This window comes from Somniosus microcephalus, chromosome 20 (assembly GCF_052327205.1).
Source record: "Somniosus microcephalus isolate GS21.2 chromosome 20, FLI_Smic_1.0, whole genome shotgun sequence".
In the NCBI taxonomy this organism is placed as follows: domain Eukaryota; kingdom Metazoa; phylum Chordata; class Chondrichthyes; order Squaliformes; family Somniosidae; genus Somniosus; species Somniosus microcephalus.
Window position 1 is genome coordinate 11,087,956 of NC_141006.1, and position 16,818 is coordinate 11,104,773.

General features: G+C 49.0%; 1 protein-coding gene across 2 annotated transcripts in view; it reads right to left on the reverse strand.

The window, feature by feature from the left end:
- LOC147103058 (CYFIP-related Rac1 interactor B-like) overlaps positions 1-16,818 on the reverse strand; it is an 82,344-nt gene that overhangs the window by 58,301 nt on the left and 7,225 nt on the right. Inside the window, exon 2 of one of the 2 annotated variants that reach the window (XM_085962332.1) lies at positions 15,656-15,733. In XM_085962332.1, coding sequence (XP_085818458.1) covers positions 15,656-15,733 — 78 coding nt within the window. Of the gene's footprint in view, positions 1-15,655; positions 15,773-16,818 lie in introns of those variants that run through there. The other variant, XM_085962331.1, reaches the window with a different exon arrangement.

A 16,818-nucleotide genomic window follows, 5' to 3' on the forward strand; every position in this document is an offset into this window, starting at 1 on the left:
AGAACTAGGGATACAAGAACTAGGGATACCAGAACTAGGGATACCAAAACTAGGGGTACCAGAACTAGGGATACCAGAACTAGGGATGCCCGAACTCGGGATACCAGAACTAGGGATATCAGAACTAGGGATATCAGAACTAGGGATACCAGAACTAGGGATACCAGGACTAGGGATACCAGAACTAGAGATACCAGACCTAGGGATACCAGAACTAGGGGTAACAGAACTCGGGATACCAGAACTAGGGGTACCAGAACTAGGGATACCAGAACTCGGGGTACCAGAACTAGGGATACCAGAACTAGGGATACCAGAACTAGGGATACCAGAACTAGGGATATCAGAACTAGGGGTACCAGAACTAGGGATACCAGAACTAGGGGTACCAGAACTAGGGATACCAGAACTAGGGGTACCAGAACTAGGGATACCAGAACTAGGGATATCAGAACTAGGGATATCAGAACTAGGGATATCAGAACTAGGGGTACCAAAACTAGGGATACCAGGACTAGGGGTACCAGAACTAGGGGTAACAGAACTAGGGATATCAGAACTAGGTATACCAGAACTGGGGTACCAGAACTAGGGATATCAGAACTAGGGATACCAGAACTAGGGATATCAGAACTAGGGATACCAGAACTAGGGGTACCAGAATTGGGACACCAGGACTAGGGGTACCAGAACTAGGGATACCAGAACTAGGGATATCCGAACTAGGGATACCAGGACTAGGGATATCAGAACTAGGGATACCAGAACTAGGGGTACCAGAACTAGGGATACCAGAACTCGGGGTACCAGAACTAGGGATACCAGAACTAGGGATACCAGAACTAGGGATACCAGAACTAGGGATACCAGAACTAGGGGTACCAGAACTAGGGATACCAGAACTAGGGGTACCAGAACTAGGGATACCAGAACTAGGGATACCAGAACTAGGGATACCAGAACTAGGGATACCCGAACTAGGGATACCAGAACTAGGGATATCAGAACTAGGGATATCAGAACTAGGGATACCAGAACTAGGGATACCAGGACTAGGGATACCAGAACTAGGGATAGCAGAACTAGGGATATCAGAACTAGGGGTAACAGAACTAGGGGTACCAGAACTAGGGATACCAGAACTAGGGGTACCAGAACTAGGGATACCAGAACTAGGGATACCAGAACTAGGGATACCAGGACTAGGGGTACCAGAACTAGGGATATCAGAACTAGGGGTACCAAAACTAGGGATACCAGGACTAGGGGTACCAGAACTAGGGGTACCAGAACTAGGGATACCAGAACTAGGTATACCAGAACTGGGGTACCAGAACTAGGGATATCAGAACTAGGGATACCAGAACTAGGGATAACAGAACTAGGGATACCAGGACTCGGGGTACCAGAACTAGGGATACCAGAACTATGGATATCAGAACTAGGGATACCAGAACTAGGGGTACCAGAATTGGGACACCAGGACTAGGGGTACCAGAACTAGGGATACCAGAACTAGGGATATCAGAACTAGGGATACCAGGACTAGGGATATCAGAACTAGGGATACCAGAACTAGGGATACCAGAACTAGGGATACCAGGACTAGGGGTACCAGAACTAGGGATGCCAGAACTAGGGGTATCAGAACTAGGGATACCAGGACTAGGGATACCAAAACTAGGGATATCAGAACAAGGGATACCAGAACTAGGGATACCAGAACAAGGGATACAAGAACTAGGGATACCAGGACTAGGGATATCAGAACTAGGGATACCAGGACTAGGGATATCAGAACTAAGGATACCAGACCTAGGGGTACCAGAACTAGGGATATCAGAACTAAGGATACCAGAACTAGGGATATCAGAACCAGGGATACCAGAACTAGGGATACCAGGACTAGGGATATCAGAACTAGTGATACCAGGACTAGGGATATCAGAACTAGGGGTACCAGAACTAGGGATATCAGAACTAGGGGTACCAGAACTAGGGGTACCACGACTAGGGATATCAGAACTAGGGATACCAGAACTAGGGGTACCAGAACTAGGGGTACCAGGACTAGGGATATCAGAACTAGGGATATCAGAACTAGGGATATCAGAACTAGGGGTACCAGAACTAGGGGTACCAGAACTAGGGGTACAAGAACTAGGGATATCAGAACTAGGGATATCAGAACTAGGGATATCAGAACTAGGGGTACCAGAACTAGGGGTACCAGAACTAGGGATACCAGGACTAGGGATATCAGAACTAGGGGTACCAGAACTAGGCATACCAGAACTAGGGATATCAGAACTAGGGATATCAGAACTAGGGATACCAGGACTAGGGGTACCAGAACTAGGGATATCAGAACTAGGGATACCAGAACTAGGGGTACGAGAACTAGGTGTACCAGAACTAGGGATACCAGGACTATGGGTACCAGAACTAGGGATATCAGAACTAGGGATATCAGAACTAGGGATACCAGAACTAGGAATACCAGAACTAGGAATACCAGAACTAGGGATACCAGAACTAGGGATACCAGAACTAGGGATACCAGAACTAGGGATATCAGAACTAGGGATACCAGGACTAGGGGTACCAGAACTAGGGATACCAGAACTAGGGATATCAGAACTAGGGATACCAGAACTATGGGTACCTGAATTGGGACACCAGGGCTAGGGGTACCAGAACTAGGGATACCAGGACTAGGGATATCAGAACTAGGGATACCAGGACTAGGGATATCAGAACTAGGGATACCAGACCTAGGGGTACCAGAACTAGGGATATCAGAAATAGGGATACCAGAACTAGGGATATCAGAACCAGGGATACCAGAACTAGGGATACCAGGACTAGGGATATCAGAACTAGTGATACCAGGACTAGGGATATCAGAACTAGGGGTACCAGAACTAGGGATATCAGAACTAGGGATACCAGAACTAGGGATATCAGAACTAGGGGTACCAGAACTAGGGATACCAGAACTAGGGGTACCAGAACTAGGGGTACCAGAACTAGGGATACCAGGACTAGGGATATCAGAACTAGGGGTACCAGAACTAGGGATACCAGAACTAGCGATATCAGAACTAGGGATATCAGAACTAGGGATACCAGGACTAGGGGTACCAGAACTAGGGATATCAGAACTAGGGATACCAGAACTAGGGGTACGAGAACTAGGTGTACCAGAACTAGGGATACCAGGACTATGGGTACCAGAACTAGGGATATCAGAACTAGGGATATCAGAACTAGGGATACCAGAACGAGGGATACCAGAACTAGGAATACCAGAACTAGGGATACCAGAACTAGAGATACCAGAACTAGGGATACCAGAACTAGGGATACCAGAACTAGGGATATCAGAACTAGGGATACCAGGACTAGGGGTACGCGAACTAGGGATACCAGAACTGGGGATATCAGAACTAGGGATACCAGAACCAAGGGTACCAGAATTGGGACACCAGGACTAGGGGTACCAGAACTAGGGATACCAGAACTAGGGGTATCAGAACTAGGGATACCAGGGCTAGGGATATCAGAACTAGGGATACCAGAACGAGGGATACCAGAACTAGGGATACCAGGACTAGGGGTACCAGAACTAGGGATACCAGAACTAGGGATATCAGAACTATGGATACCAGGACTAGGGATAGCAAAACTAGGGATATCAGAGCAAGGGATACCAGAACTAGGGATATCAGAACCAGGGATACCAGAACTAGGGATACCAGGACTAGGGATATCAGAACTAGTGATACCAGGACTAGGGATATCAGAACTAGGGGTACCAGAACTAGGGATATCAGAACTAGGGGTACCAGAACTCGGGGTACCACGACTAGGGATATCAGAACTAGGGATACCAGAACTAGGGGTACCAGAACTAGGGGTACCAGGACTAGGGATATCAGAACTAGGGATATCAGAACTAGGGATATCGGAACTAGGGGTACCAGAACTAGGGTTACCAGAACTAGGGGTACAAGAACTAGGGATATCAGAACTAGGGATATCAGAACTAGGGGTACCAGAACTAGGGGTACCAGAACTAGGGATACCAGGACTAGGGATATCAGAACTAGGGGTACCAGAACTAGGCATACCAGAACTAGGGATATCAGAACTAGGGATATCAGAACTAGGAATACCAGGACTAGGGGTACCAGAACTAGGGATATCAGAACTAGGGATACCAGAACTAGGGGTACCAGAACTAGGGATATCAGAACTAGGGGTACCAGAACTAGGGATACCAGAACTAGGGATATCAGAACTAGGCATACCAGAACTAGGGGTACCAGAACTAGGGGTACCAGAACTAGGGATATCAGAACTATGGGTACCAGAACTAGGGATACCAGAACTAGGGATATCAGAACTAGGGATACCAGAACTAGGGATACCAGAACTAGGGGTACCAGAACTAAGGATATCAGAACTAGGGATATCAGAACTAGGGGTACCAGAACTAGGGATATCAGAACTAGGGGTACCAGAACTAGGGATACCAGAACTAGGGGTACCAGAACTAGGGATACCAGAACTAGGGTTATCAGAACTAGGGGTACCAGAACTAGGGATATCAGAACTAGGGGTACCAGAACTAGGGATACCAGAACTAGGGATACCAGAACTAGGGATACCAGAACTAGGGATAACAGAACTAGGGATACCAGAACTAGGGGTACCAGAACTAGGGATATCAGAACTAGGGGTACCAGAACTAGGGATACCAGAACTAGGGGTACCAGAACCATGGATACCAGAACTAGGCATTCCAGAACTAGGGATACCAGAACTGGAGATACCAGAGCTAGGGATATCAGAACTAGGGATATCAGAACTAGGGATATCAGAACTAGGGATAACACGACTAGGGATACCAGAACAAGGGATATCAGAACTAGGGATATCAGAACTAGGGATATCAGAACTAGGGATAACAGGACAAGGGATAGCAGAACTAGGGATATCAGAACTAGGGATATCAGAACTAGGGATAACAGGACTAGGGATACCAGAATTAGGGATATCAGAACTAGGGATAATAGGACTAGGGATACCAGAACTAGGGATATCAGAACTAGGGATATCAGAACTAGGGATAACAGGACTAGGGATACCAGAATTAGGGATATCAGAACTAGGGATAACAGGACTAGGGATATCAGAACTAGGGATATCAGAACTAGGGATAACAGGACTAGGGATACCAGAACTAGGGATATCAGAAATAGGGATATCAGAACTAGGGATACCAGAACTAGGGATATCAGAACTAGGGCTATCAGAACTAGGGATACCAGAACTAGGGATACCAGAACTAGGGATACCAGAACTAGAGATACCAGAACTAGGGATACCAGACATAGGGATATCAGAACTAGGGATACAAGAACTAGGGATACCAGAACTAGGGATACCAAAACTAGGGGTACCAGAACTAGGGATACCAGAACTAGGGATGCCCGAACTCGGGATACCAGAACTAGGGATATCAGAACTAGGGATATCAGAACTAGGGATACCAGAACTAGGGATACCAGGACTAGGGATACCAGAACTAGAGATACCAGACCTAGGGATACCAGAACTAGGGGTAACAGAACTAGGGGTAACAGAACTCGGGATACCAGAACTAGGGGTACCAGAACTAGGGATACCAGAACTCGGGGTACCAGAACTAGGGATACCAGAACTAGGGATACCAGAACTAGGGATACCAGAACTAGGGATATCAGAACTAGGGGTACCAGAACTAGGGATACCAGAACTAGGGGTACCAGAACTAGGGATACCAGAACTAGGGGTACCAGAACTAGGGATACCAGAACTAGGGATATCAGAACTAGGGATATCAGAACTAGGGATATCAGAACTAGGGGTACCAAAACTAGGGATACCAGGACTAGGGGTACCAGAACTAGGGGTAACAGAACTAGGGATATCAGAACTAGGTATACCAGAACTGGGGTACCAGAACTAGGGATATCAGAACTAGGGATACCAGAACTAGGGATATCAGAACTAGGGATACCAGAACTAGGGGTACCAGAATTGGGACACCAGGACTAGGGGTACCAGAACTAGGGATACCAGAACTAGGGATATCCGAACTAGGGATACCAGGACTAGGGATATCAGAACTAGGGATACCAGAACTAGGGGTACCAGAACTAGGGATACCAGAACTCGGGGTACCAGAACTAGGGATACCAGAACTAGGGATACCAGAACTAGGGATACCAGAACTAGGGATACCAGAACTAGGGGTACCAGAACTAGGGATACCAGAACTAGGGGTACCAGAACTAGGGATACCAGAACTAGGGATACCAGAACTAGGGATATCAGAACTAGGGATATCAGAACTAGGGGTACCAAAACTAGGGATACCAGGACTAGGGGTACCAGAACTAGGGGTACCAGAACTAGGGATATCAGAACTAGGTATACCAGAACTGGGGTACCAGAACTAGGGATATCAGAACTAGGGATACCAGAACTAGGGATATCAGAACTAGGGATACCAGAACTAGGGGTACCAGAATTGGGACACCAGGACTAGGGGTACCAGAACTAGGGATACCAGAGCTAGGGATATCCGAACTAGGGATACCAGGACTAGGGATATCAGAACTAGGGATACCAGAACTAGGGATACCAGAACTAGGGATACCAGGACTAGGGGTACCAGAACTAGGGATACCAGAACTAGCGGTATCAGAACTAGGGATACCAGGACTAGGGATACCAAAACTAGGGATATCAGGACAAGGGATACCAGAACTAGGGATATCAGAACAAGGGATACAAGAACGAGGGATATCAGGACTAGGGATATCAGAACTAGGGATACCAGACCTAGGGGTACCAGAACTAGGGATATCAGAACTAGGGATACCAGGACTAGGGATATCAGAACTAGGGGTACCAGAACTAGGGATATCAGAACTAGGGGTACCAGAACTAGGGGTACCAGAACTAGGGATATCAGAACTAGGGATACCAGAACTAGGGATATCAGAACTAGGGATACCAGGACTTGGGGTACCAGAACTAGGGATATCAGAACTAGGGGTATCAAAACTAGGGATACCAGGACTAGGGGTACCAGAACTAGGGGTACCAGAACTAGGGGTATCAGAACTAGGTATACCAGAACTAGGGGTATCAGAACTAGGTATACCAGAACTGGGGTACCAGAACTAGGGATATCAGAACTAGGGATACCAGAACTAGGGATATCAGAACTAGGGATACCAGGACTCGGGGTGCCAGAACTAGGGATACCAGAACTAGGGATATCAGAACTAGGGATACCAGAACTAGGGGTACCAGAATTGTGACACCATGACTAGGGGTACCAGAACTAGGGATACCAGAACTTGGGATATCAGAACTAGGGATACCAGGACTAGGGATATCAGAACTAGGGATACCAGAACTAGGGATACCAGAACTAGGGATACCAGGACTAGGGGTACCAGAACTAGCGATACCAGAACTAGGGGTATCAGAACTAGGGATACCAGGACTAGGGATACCAAAACTAGGGATATCAGAACAAGGGATACCAGAACTAGGGATATCAGAACAAGGGATACAAGAACTAGGGATACCAGGACTAGGGATATCAGAACTAGGGATACAAGGACTAGGGATACCAGAACTAGGGATACCAGAACTAGGGATACCAAAACTAGGGATACCAGAACTAGGGATACCAGAACTAGGGATACCCGAACTAGGAATACCAGAACTAGTGATATCAGAACTAGGGATATCAGAACTAGGGATACCAGAACTAGGGATACCAGGACTAGGGATACCAGAACTAGGGATAGCAGAACTAGGGATATCAGAACTAGGGATACCAGAACTAGGGGTACCAGAATTGTGACACCAGGACTAGGGGTACCAGAACTAGGGATGCCAGAACTTGGGATATCAGAACTAGGGATACCAGGACTAGGGATATCAGAACTAGGGATACCAGAACTAGGGATACCAGAACTAGGGATACCAGGACTAGGGGTACCAGAACTAGCGATACCAGAACTAGGGGTATCAGAACTAGGGATACCAGGTCTAGGGATACCAAAACTAGGGATATCAGAACAAGGGATACCAGAACTAGGGATATCAGAACAAGGGATACAAGAACTAGGGATACCAGGACTAGGGATATCAGAACTAGGGATACAAGGACTAGGGATACCAGAACTAGGGATACCAGAACTAGGGATACCAAAACTAGGGATACCAGAACTAGGGATACCAGAACTAGGGATACCCGAACTAGGAATACCAGAACTAGGGATATCAGAACTAGGGATATCAGAACTAGGGATACCAGAACTAGGGATACCAGAACTAGGGATACCAGGACTAGGGGTACCAGAACTAGGGGTACCAGAACTAGGGATACCAGAACTAGGTATACCAGAACTGGGGTACCAGAACTAGGGATATCAGAACTAGGGATACAAGAACTAGGGATAACAGAACTAGGGATACCAGGACTCGGGGTACCAGAACTAGGGATACCAGAACTAGGGATATCAGAACTAGGGATACCAGAACTAGGGGTACCAGAATTGGGACACCAGGACTAGGGGTACCAGAACTAGGGATACCAGAACTAGGGATATCAGAACTAGGGATACCAGGACTAGGGATATCAGAACTAGGGATACCAGAACTAGGGATACCAGAACTAGGGATACCAGGACTAGGGGTACCAGAACTAGGGATGCCAGAACTAGGGGTATCAGAACTAGGGATATCAGGACTAGGGATACCAAAACTAGGGATATCAGAACAAGGGATACCAGAACTACGGATACCAGAACAAGGGATACAAGAACTAGGGATACCAGGACTAGGGATATCAGAACTAGGGATACCAGGACTAGGGATATCAGAACTAGGGCTACCAGAACTAGGGATTTCAGAACTAGGGGTACCAGAACTAGGGGTACCACGACTAGGGATATCAGAACTAGGGATACCAGAACTAGGGGTACCAGAACTAGGGATACCAGGACTAGGGATATCAGAACTAGTGATACCAGGACTCGGGATATCAGAACTAGGGCTACCAGAACTAGGGATATCAGAACTAGGGGTACCAGAACTAGGGGTACCACGACTAGGGATATCAGAACTAGGGATACCAGAACTAGGGGTACCAGAACTAGGGGTACCAGGACTAGGGATATCAGAACTAGGGATATCAGAACTAGGGATATCAGAACTAGGGGTACCAGAACTAGGGGTACCAGAACTAGGGGTACAAGAACTAGGGATATCAGAACTAGGGATATCAGAACTAGGGGTACCAGAACTAGGGGTACCAGAACTAGGGATACCAGGACTAGGGATATCAGAACTAGGGGTACCAGAACTAGGGATACCAGAACTAGGGATATCAGAACTAGGGATATCAGAACTAGGTATACCAGGACTAGGGGTACCAGAACTAGGGATATCAGAACGAGGAATACCAGAACTAGGGGTACGAGAACTAGGTGTACCAGAACTAGGGATACCAGGACTATGGGTACCAGAACTAGGGATATCAGAACTAGGGATATCAGAACTAGGGATACCAGAACTAGGGATACCAGAACTAGGAATACCAGAACTCGGGATACCAGAACTAGAGATACCAGAACTAGGGATACCAGAACTAGGGATACCAGAACTAGGGATATCAGAACTAGGGATACCAGGACTAGGGGTACCAGAACTAGGGATACCAGAACTAGGGATATCAGAACTAGCGATACCAGAACTAGGGGTACCTGAATTGGGACACCAGGGCTAGGGGTACCAGAACTAGGGATACCAGGACTAGGGATATCAGAACTAGGGATACCAGGACTAGGGATATCAGAACTAGGGATACCAGACCTAGGGGTACCAGAACTAGGGATATCAGAAATAGGGATACCAGAACTAGGGATATCAGAACCAGGGATACCAGAACTAGGGATACCAGGACTAGGGATATCAGAACTAGTGATACCAGGACTAGGGATATCAGAACTAGGGGTACCAGAACTAGGGATATCAGAACTAGGGATACCAGAACTAGGGGTACCACGACTAGGGATATCAGAACTAGGGATACCAGAACTAGGGGTACCAGAATTAGGGGTACCAGGACTAGGGATATCAGAACTAGGGATATCAGAACTAGGGATATCAGAACTAGGGGTACCAGAACTAGGGGTACCAGAACTAGTGATACCAGGACTAGGGATATCAGAACTAGGGGTACCAGAACTAGGGATACCAGAACTAGGGATATCAGAACTAGGGATATCAGAACTAGGGATACCAGGACTCGGGGTACCAGAACTAGGGATATCAGAACTAGGGATACCAGAACTAGGGGTACGAGAACTCGGTGTACCAGAACTAGGGATACCAGGACTATGGGTACCAGAACTAGGGATATCAGAACTAGGGATATCAGAACTAGGGATACCAGAACTAGGGATACCAGAACTAGGAATAACAGAACTAGGGATACCAGAACTAGAGATACCAGAACTAGGGATACCAGAACTAGGGATACCAGAACTAGGGATATCAGAACTAGGGATACCAGGACTTGGGGTACCCGAACTAGGGATACCAGAACTGGGGATATCAGAACTAGGGATACCAGAACCAAGGGTACCAGAATTGGGACACCAGGACTAGGGGTACCAGAACTAGGGATACCAGAACTAGGGGTATCAGAACTAGGGATACCAGGGCTAGGGATATCAGAACTAGGGATACCAGAACTAGGGATACCAGAACTAGGGATACCAGGACTAGGGGTACCAGAACTAGGGATACCAGAACGAGGGATATCAGAACTATGGATACCAGGACTAGGGATAGCAAAACTAGGGATATCAGAACAAGGGATACCAGAACTAGGGATATCAGAACCAGGGATACCAGAACTAGGGATACCAGGACTAGGGATATCAGAACTAGTGATACCAGGACTAGGGATATCAGAACTAGGGGTACCAGAACTAGGGATATCAGAACTAGGGGTACCAGAACTAGGGGTACCACGACTAGGGATATCAGAACTAGGGATACCAGAACTAGGGGTACCAGAACTAGGGGTACCAGGACTAGGGATATCAGAACTAGGGATATCAGAACTAGGGATATCGGAACTAGCGGTACCAGAACTAGGGTTACCAGAACTAGGGGTACAAGAACTAGGGATATCAGAACTAGGGATATCAGAACTAGGGATATCAGAACGAGGGGTACCAGAACTAGGGGTACCAGAACTTGGGATACCAGGACTAGGGATATCAGAACTAGGGGTACCAGAACTAGGCTTACCAGAACTAGGGATATCAGAACTAGGGATATCAGAACTAGGGATACCAGGACTAGGGGTACCAGAACTAGGGATATCAGAACTAGGGATACCAGAACTAGGGGTACGAGAACTAGGTGTACCAGAACTAGGGATACCAGGACTAGGGGTACCAGTACTAGGGATATCAGAACTAGGGATATCAGAACTAGGGATACCAGAACTAGGGATACCAGAACTAGGAATACCAGAACTAGGGATACCAGAACTAGGGATACCACAACTAGGGATACCCGAACTAGGGATATCAGAACTAGGGATATCAGAACTAGGGATACCAGGACTAGGGATACCAGAACTAGGGATACCAGAACGAGGGATATCAGAACTAGGGGTACCAGAACTAGGGATACCAGAACTAGGGATACCAGAACTAGGGATACCAGGACTAGGGATACCAGAACTAGGAATACCAGAACTAGGGATACCAGAACTAGGGATACCAGAACTAGGGATATCAGAACTAGGGATACCAGAACTAGGGATACCAGAACTAGGGGTACCAGAACTAGGGGTACCAGAACTAGGGATACCAGAACTAGGGATATCAGAACTAGGGATACCAGAACTAGGAATACCAAAACTAGGGGATACCAGAACTAGGGGTACCAGAACTAGGGGTACCAGAACTAGGGATACCAGAACTAGGGATATCAGAACTAGGGATACCAGAACTAGGAATACCAAAACTAGGGGTACCAGAACTAGGGATACCAGAACTAGGGATATCAGAACTAGGGGTACCAGAACTAGGGATCCCAGTACTAGGGATATCAGAACTAGGGGTACGAGAACTAGGGGTACCAGAACTAGGGATGCCAGAACTAGGGATACCAGAACTAGGGATATCAGAACTAGGGATATCAGAACTAGGGATACCAGAACTAGGGATACCAGGACTCGGGATAACAGGACTAGGGGTATCAGAACTAGGGATATCAGAACTAGGAATACCAAAACTAGTGATACCAAAACTAGGGGTACCAGAACTAGGGATACCAAAACTAGGGATACCAGAACTAGGGATACCAGAACTAGGGCTACCAGAACTAGGGATATCAGAACTAGGGATACCAGGACTAGGGATAACAGGACTAGGGGTACCAGAACTAGGGATACCAGAACTAGGGGTGCCAGAACTAGGGCTACCAAAACTAGGGATACCAGAACTAGAGATAACAGGACTAGGGATACCAGAGCTAGGGATACCAGAACTAGGAATAGCAGAACTAGGGGTACCAGAACTAGGGGTACCAGAACTAGGGATACCAGAACTAGGGATAACAGAACTAGGGATATCAGAACTAGGGATAACAGGGCTAGGGATACCAGAACTGGGGATACCAGAACTAGGAGTACCAGAATTGGGGTATCAGAACTAGGGATACCAGAACTAGGGGTTCCAGAACTAGGGGTACCAGAACTAGGGGTATCAGAACTAGGGATACCAGAACTAGGGATACCCGAACTAGGGGTATCAGAACTAGGGGTATCAGAACTAGGGATACCAGAACTAGGGGTATCAGAACTAGGGGTGCCAGAACTAGGGGTGCCAGAACTAGGGATACCAGAACTAGGGATACCAGAACTAGGGATATCCGATCTAGGGGTATCAGAACTAGGGATACCAGAACTAGGGGTACCAGAACTTGTGATATCAGAACTAGGGGTACCAGAACTTGTGATATCAGAACTAGGGGTAACAGAACTTGCGATATCAGAACTAGGGGTACCAGAACTTGCGATATCAGAACTAGGGTTACCAGAGCTAGGGGTACCAGAACTTGCGATATCAGAACTAGGGGTACCAGAGCTAGGGGTACCAGAACTAGGGATACCAGAGCTAGGGGTACCAGAGCTAGGGGTACCAGAGCTAGGGGTACCAGAGCTAGAGATACCAGGACTAGGGGTATCAGAACTAGGGGTATCAGAACTAGGGGTACCAGAACTAGGGGTACTAGAACTAGGGGTATCAGAACTAGGGATATCAGAACTAGGGATACCAGAACTAGGGGTACCAGAACTAGGGGTACTAGAAATAGGGGTCTCAGAACTAGGGATATCAGAACTAGGGATACCAGAACTAGGGATATCAGAAGTCGGGGTACCAGGACTTGGGTTCCCAGAACTCGGGATATCAGAACTAGGGATATCAGAACTAGGGATACCAGAACTAGGGATATCAGAACTAGGGGTACCAGGACTAGGGGTACCAGAACTAGGGGTACCAGGACTAAGGATATCTGAAATAGGGATACCAGAACTAGGGGTACCAGAACTAGGGGTGCCAGAACTAGGGGTATCAGAACTAGGGATACCAGAACTAGGGGTACCAGAACTAGGGGTATCAGAACTAGGGGTACCAGAACTTGCGATATCAGAACTAGGGGTACCAGCACTAGGGGTACCAGAACTAGGGATGCCAGAACTTGCGATATCAGAGCTAGTTGTACCAGAACTAGGGCTACCAGAACTCGGGGTACCAGAACTTGCGATATCAGAACTAGGGGTACCAGAACTTGTGATATCAGAACTAGGGGTACCAGAACTTGCGATATCAGGACTAGGGGTACCCGAACTTGCGATATCAGAACTAGGGGTACCAGAACTTGTGATATCAGAACTAGGGGTACCAGAACTTGTGATATCAGAACTAGGGGTACCAGAACTTGCAATATCAGAACTAGGTGTGCCAGAACTAGGTGTACCAGAACGTGCAATATCAGAACTAGGGGTACCAGAACTAGGGGTACCAGAACTAGGGATACCAGAACTAGGGGTAACAGATATCGGTATACCAGGACTACGGGACCCGACCTCGGGGTATCATAAAAAGTGTTCCAGTGCTAGAAGTACCAGCATTAGGGGTACCAGAACTAGGTTTACCAAACTTAGAGGTGCCAGAGCTAGTGGTACAAGAATTAAGGGGTACTACATTTATTGGAATCAGAACAAGGGTTATCAGGACTAGAGGCATCAGAGGTAGGGGTACCAGAACTGGGGGTATTAGAACCGGAGGTACCAGAACTGGGGGTATTAGTACTGGGGGTACCAGAACTGGGGGTATTAGAACTGGGGGTATTAGAACTGGGGTCCCAGAGTGTGAAAGGACAGTGTCTGACCCACTGTCCCAGAGTGTGAAAGGACAGTGTCTGACCCACTGTCCCAGAGTGTGAAAGGACAGTGTGTGACCCACTGTCCCAGAGTGTGAAAGGACAGTGTGTGACCCACTGTCCCAGAGTGTGAAAGGACAGTGTCTGACCCACTGTCCCAGAGTGTGAAAGGACAGTGTCTGACCCACTGTCCCAGGGTGTGAAAGGACAGTGTCTGACCCACTGTCCCAGAGTGTGAAAGGACAGTGTCTGACCCACTGTCCCAGAGTGTGAAAGGACAGTGTCTGACCCACTGTCCCAGGGTGTGAAAGGACAGTGTCTGACCCACTGTCCCAGAGTGTGAAAGGACAGTGTCTGACCCACTGTCCCCGGGTGTGAAAGGACAGTGTGTGACCCACTGTCCCAGAGTGTGAAAGGACAGTGTGTGACCCACTGTCCCAGGGTGTGAAAGGACAGTGTCTGACCCACTGTCCCAGGGTGTGAAAGGACAGTGTCTGACCCACTGTCCCAGGGTGTGAAAGGACAGTGTCTGACCCACTGTCCCAGGGTGTGAAAGGACAGTGTTTGACCCACTGTCCCAGAGTGTGAAAGGACAGTGTCTGACCCACTGTCCCAGGGTGTGAAAGGACAGTGTCTGACCCACTGTCCCAGAGTGTGAAAGGACAGTGTGTGACCCACTGTCCCAGGGTGTGAAAGGACAGTGTCTGACCCACTGTCCCAGGGTGTGAAAGGACAGTGTCTGACCCACTGTCCCAGGGTGTGAAAGGACAGTGTCTGACCCACTGTCCCAGGGTGTGAAAGGACAGTGTCTGACCCACTGTCCCAGGGTGTGAAAGGACAGTGTTTGACCCACTGTCCCAGAGTGTGAAAGGACAGTGTCTGACCCACTGTCCCAGAGTGTGAAAGGACAGTGTCTGACCCACTGTCCCAGAGTGTGAAAGGACAGTGTCTGACCCACTGTCCCAGAGTGTGAAAGGACAGTGTCTGACCCACTGTCCCAGAGTGTGAAAGGACAGTGTCTGACCCACTGTCCCAGAGTGTGAAAGGACAGTGTCTGACCCACTACTTGTGCAGTCTCAGAACGCATCGCGCTCCATTTGTAATTTACCTTCAGGTTATTGATTCGGTTGCGGCTGACGGTTCTGCGGTAGTAGCTGAAGTCATTCTGGATTGCCGGGTTTGTCATCTGCATCAAGCACAGACATATCAGTGACATTCACATCATTTCAATCGACCTTTGCGATTAAGCAGCAGGTTGGGCCGAGTTGTGTCTGGTCTGTGGACCATCGGCAGGAACCACCCCTAATTGCTCTCATGCTTAGAGAGTTCAATCCTGTGCCTCGTGAGGGAACTCGGTCAAAGATCCCCAGCTCCTTGCGATCTGAACAGCAAGGCCTCATTAGCATAACACCGCCCGGCCAAATGAACAGTCTGCCCGGTGTCCGAGAGATCACCAGTGGCAGGTCTCAGCCGAGGGTTGGTAGTCGGGGATTCGGTGATCGGGGGGGGCGGTGATCGGGGGGGTCGGTGATCGGGGGGGGTCGGTGATCGGGGGGGTCGTACTTCGGGGGGTCGGTGATCGGGGGTTCGGTGATTGGGGATCGGTGATCGGGGGGTCGGTGATCAGGGGGGTCAGTGATCGGGGGGGTCGGTGATCGGGGGGTCGGTGATCGGGGGGTCGGTGATCGGGGGGGTCAGTGATCGGGGGGTCGGTGATCGGGGGGGTCAGTGATCGGCGGGGTCGGTGATCGGGGGGGTCAGTGATCGGGGGTGTCGGTGATCGGAGGGGTCGGTGATCGGGGGGTCGGTGATCGGGGGGGTTGGAGTTCGGGGGGGGTCGGTGATCGGGGGGTCGGAGTTCGGGGGGATCGGAGGGGTCGGTGATCGGGGGGTCGGTGATCGGAGGGTCGGTGATCGGGGGGTCGGTGATCGGGGGGGTCGTTGATCGGGGGGGTCGGTGATCGGGGGGTCGGAGTTCGGGGGGGTCGGTGATCGGGGGAGTCAGTGATCGGGGGGGTCGGTGATCGGAGGGGTCGGTGATCGGGGGGTCGGTGATCGGGGGGTCGGAGTTCGGGGGGGTCGGTGATCAGGGGGGTCGGAGTTCGGGGGGGTCGGTGATCGGGGGGGGTCGGTGATCGGGGGGTTGGAGTTCGGGGGGATCGGAGGGGTCGGTGATCGGGGGGTCGGTGATCGGAGGGTCGGTGATCGGGGGGGTCGGTGATCGGGGGGGTCGTTGATCGGGGAGGGTCGGTGATCGGGGGGTCGGTGATC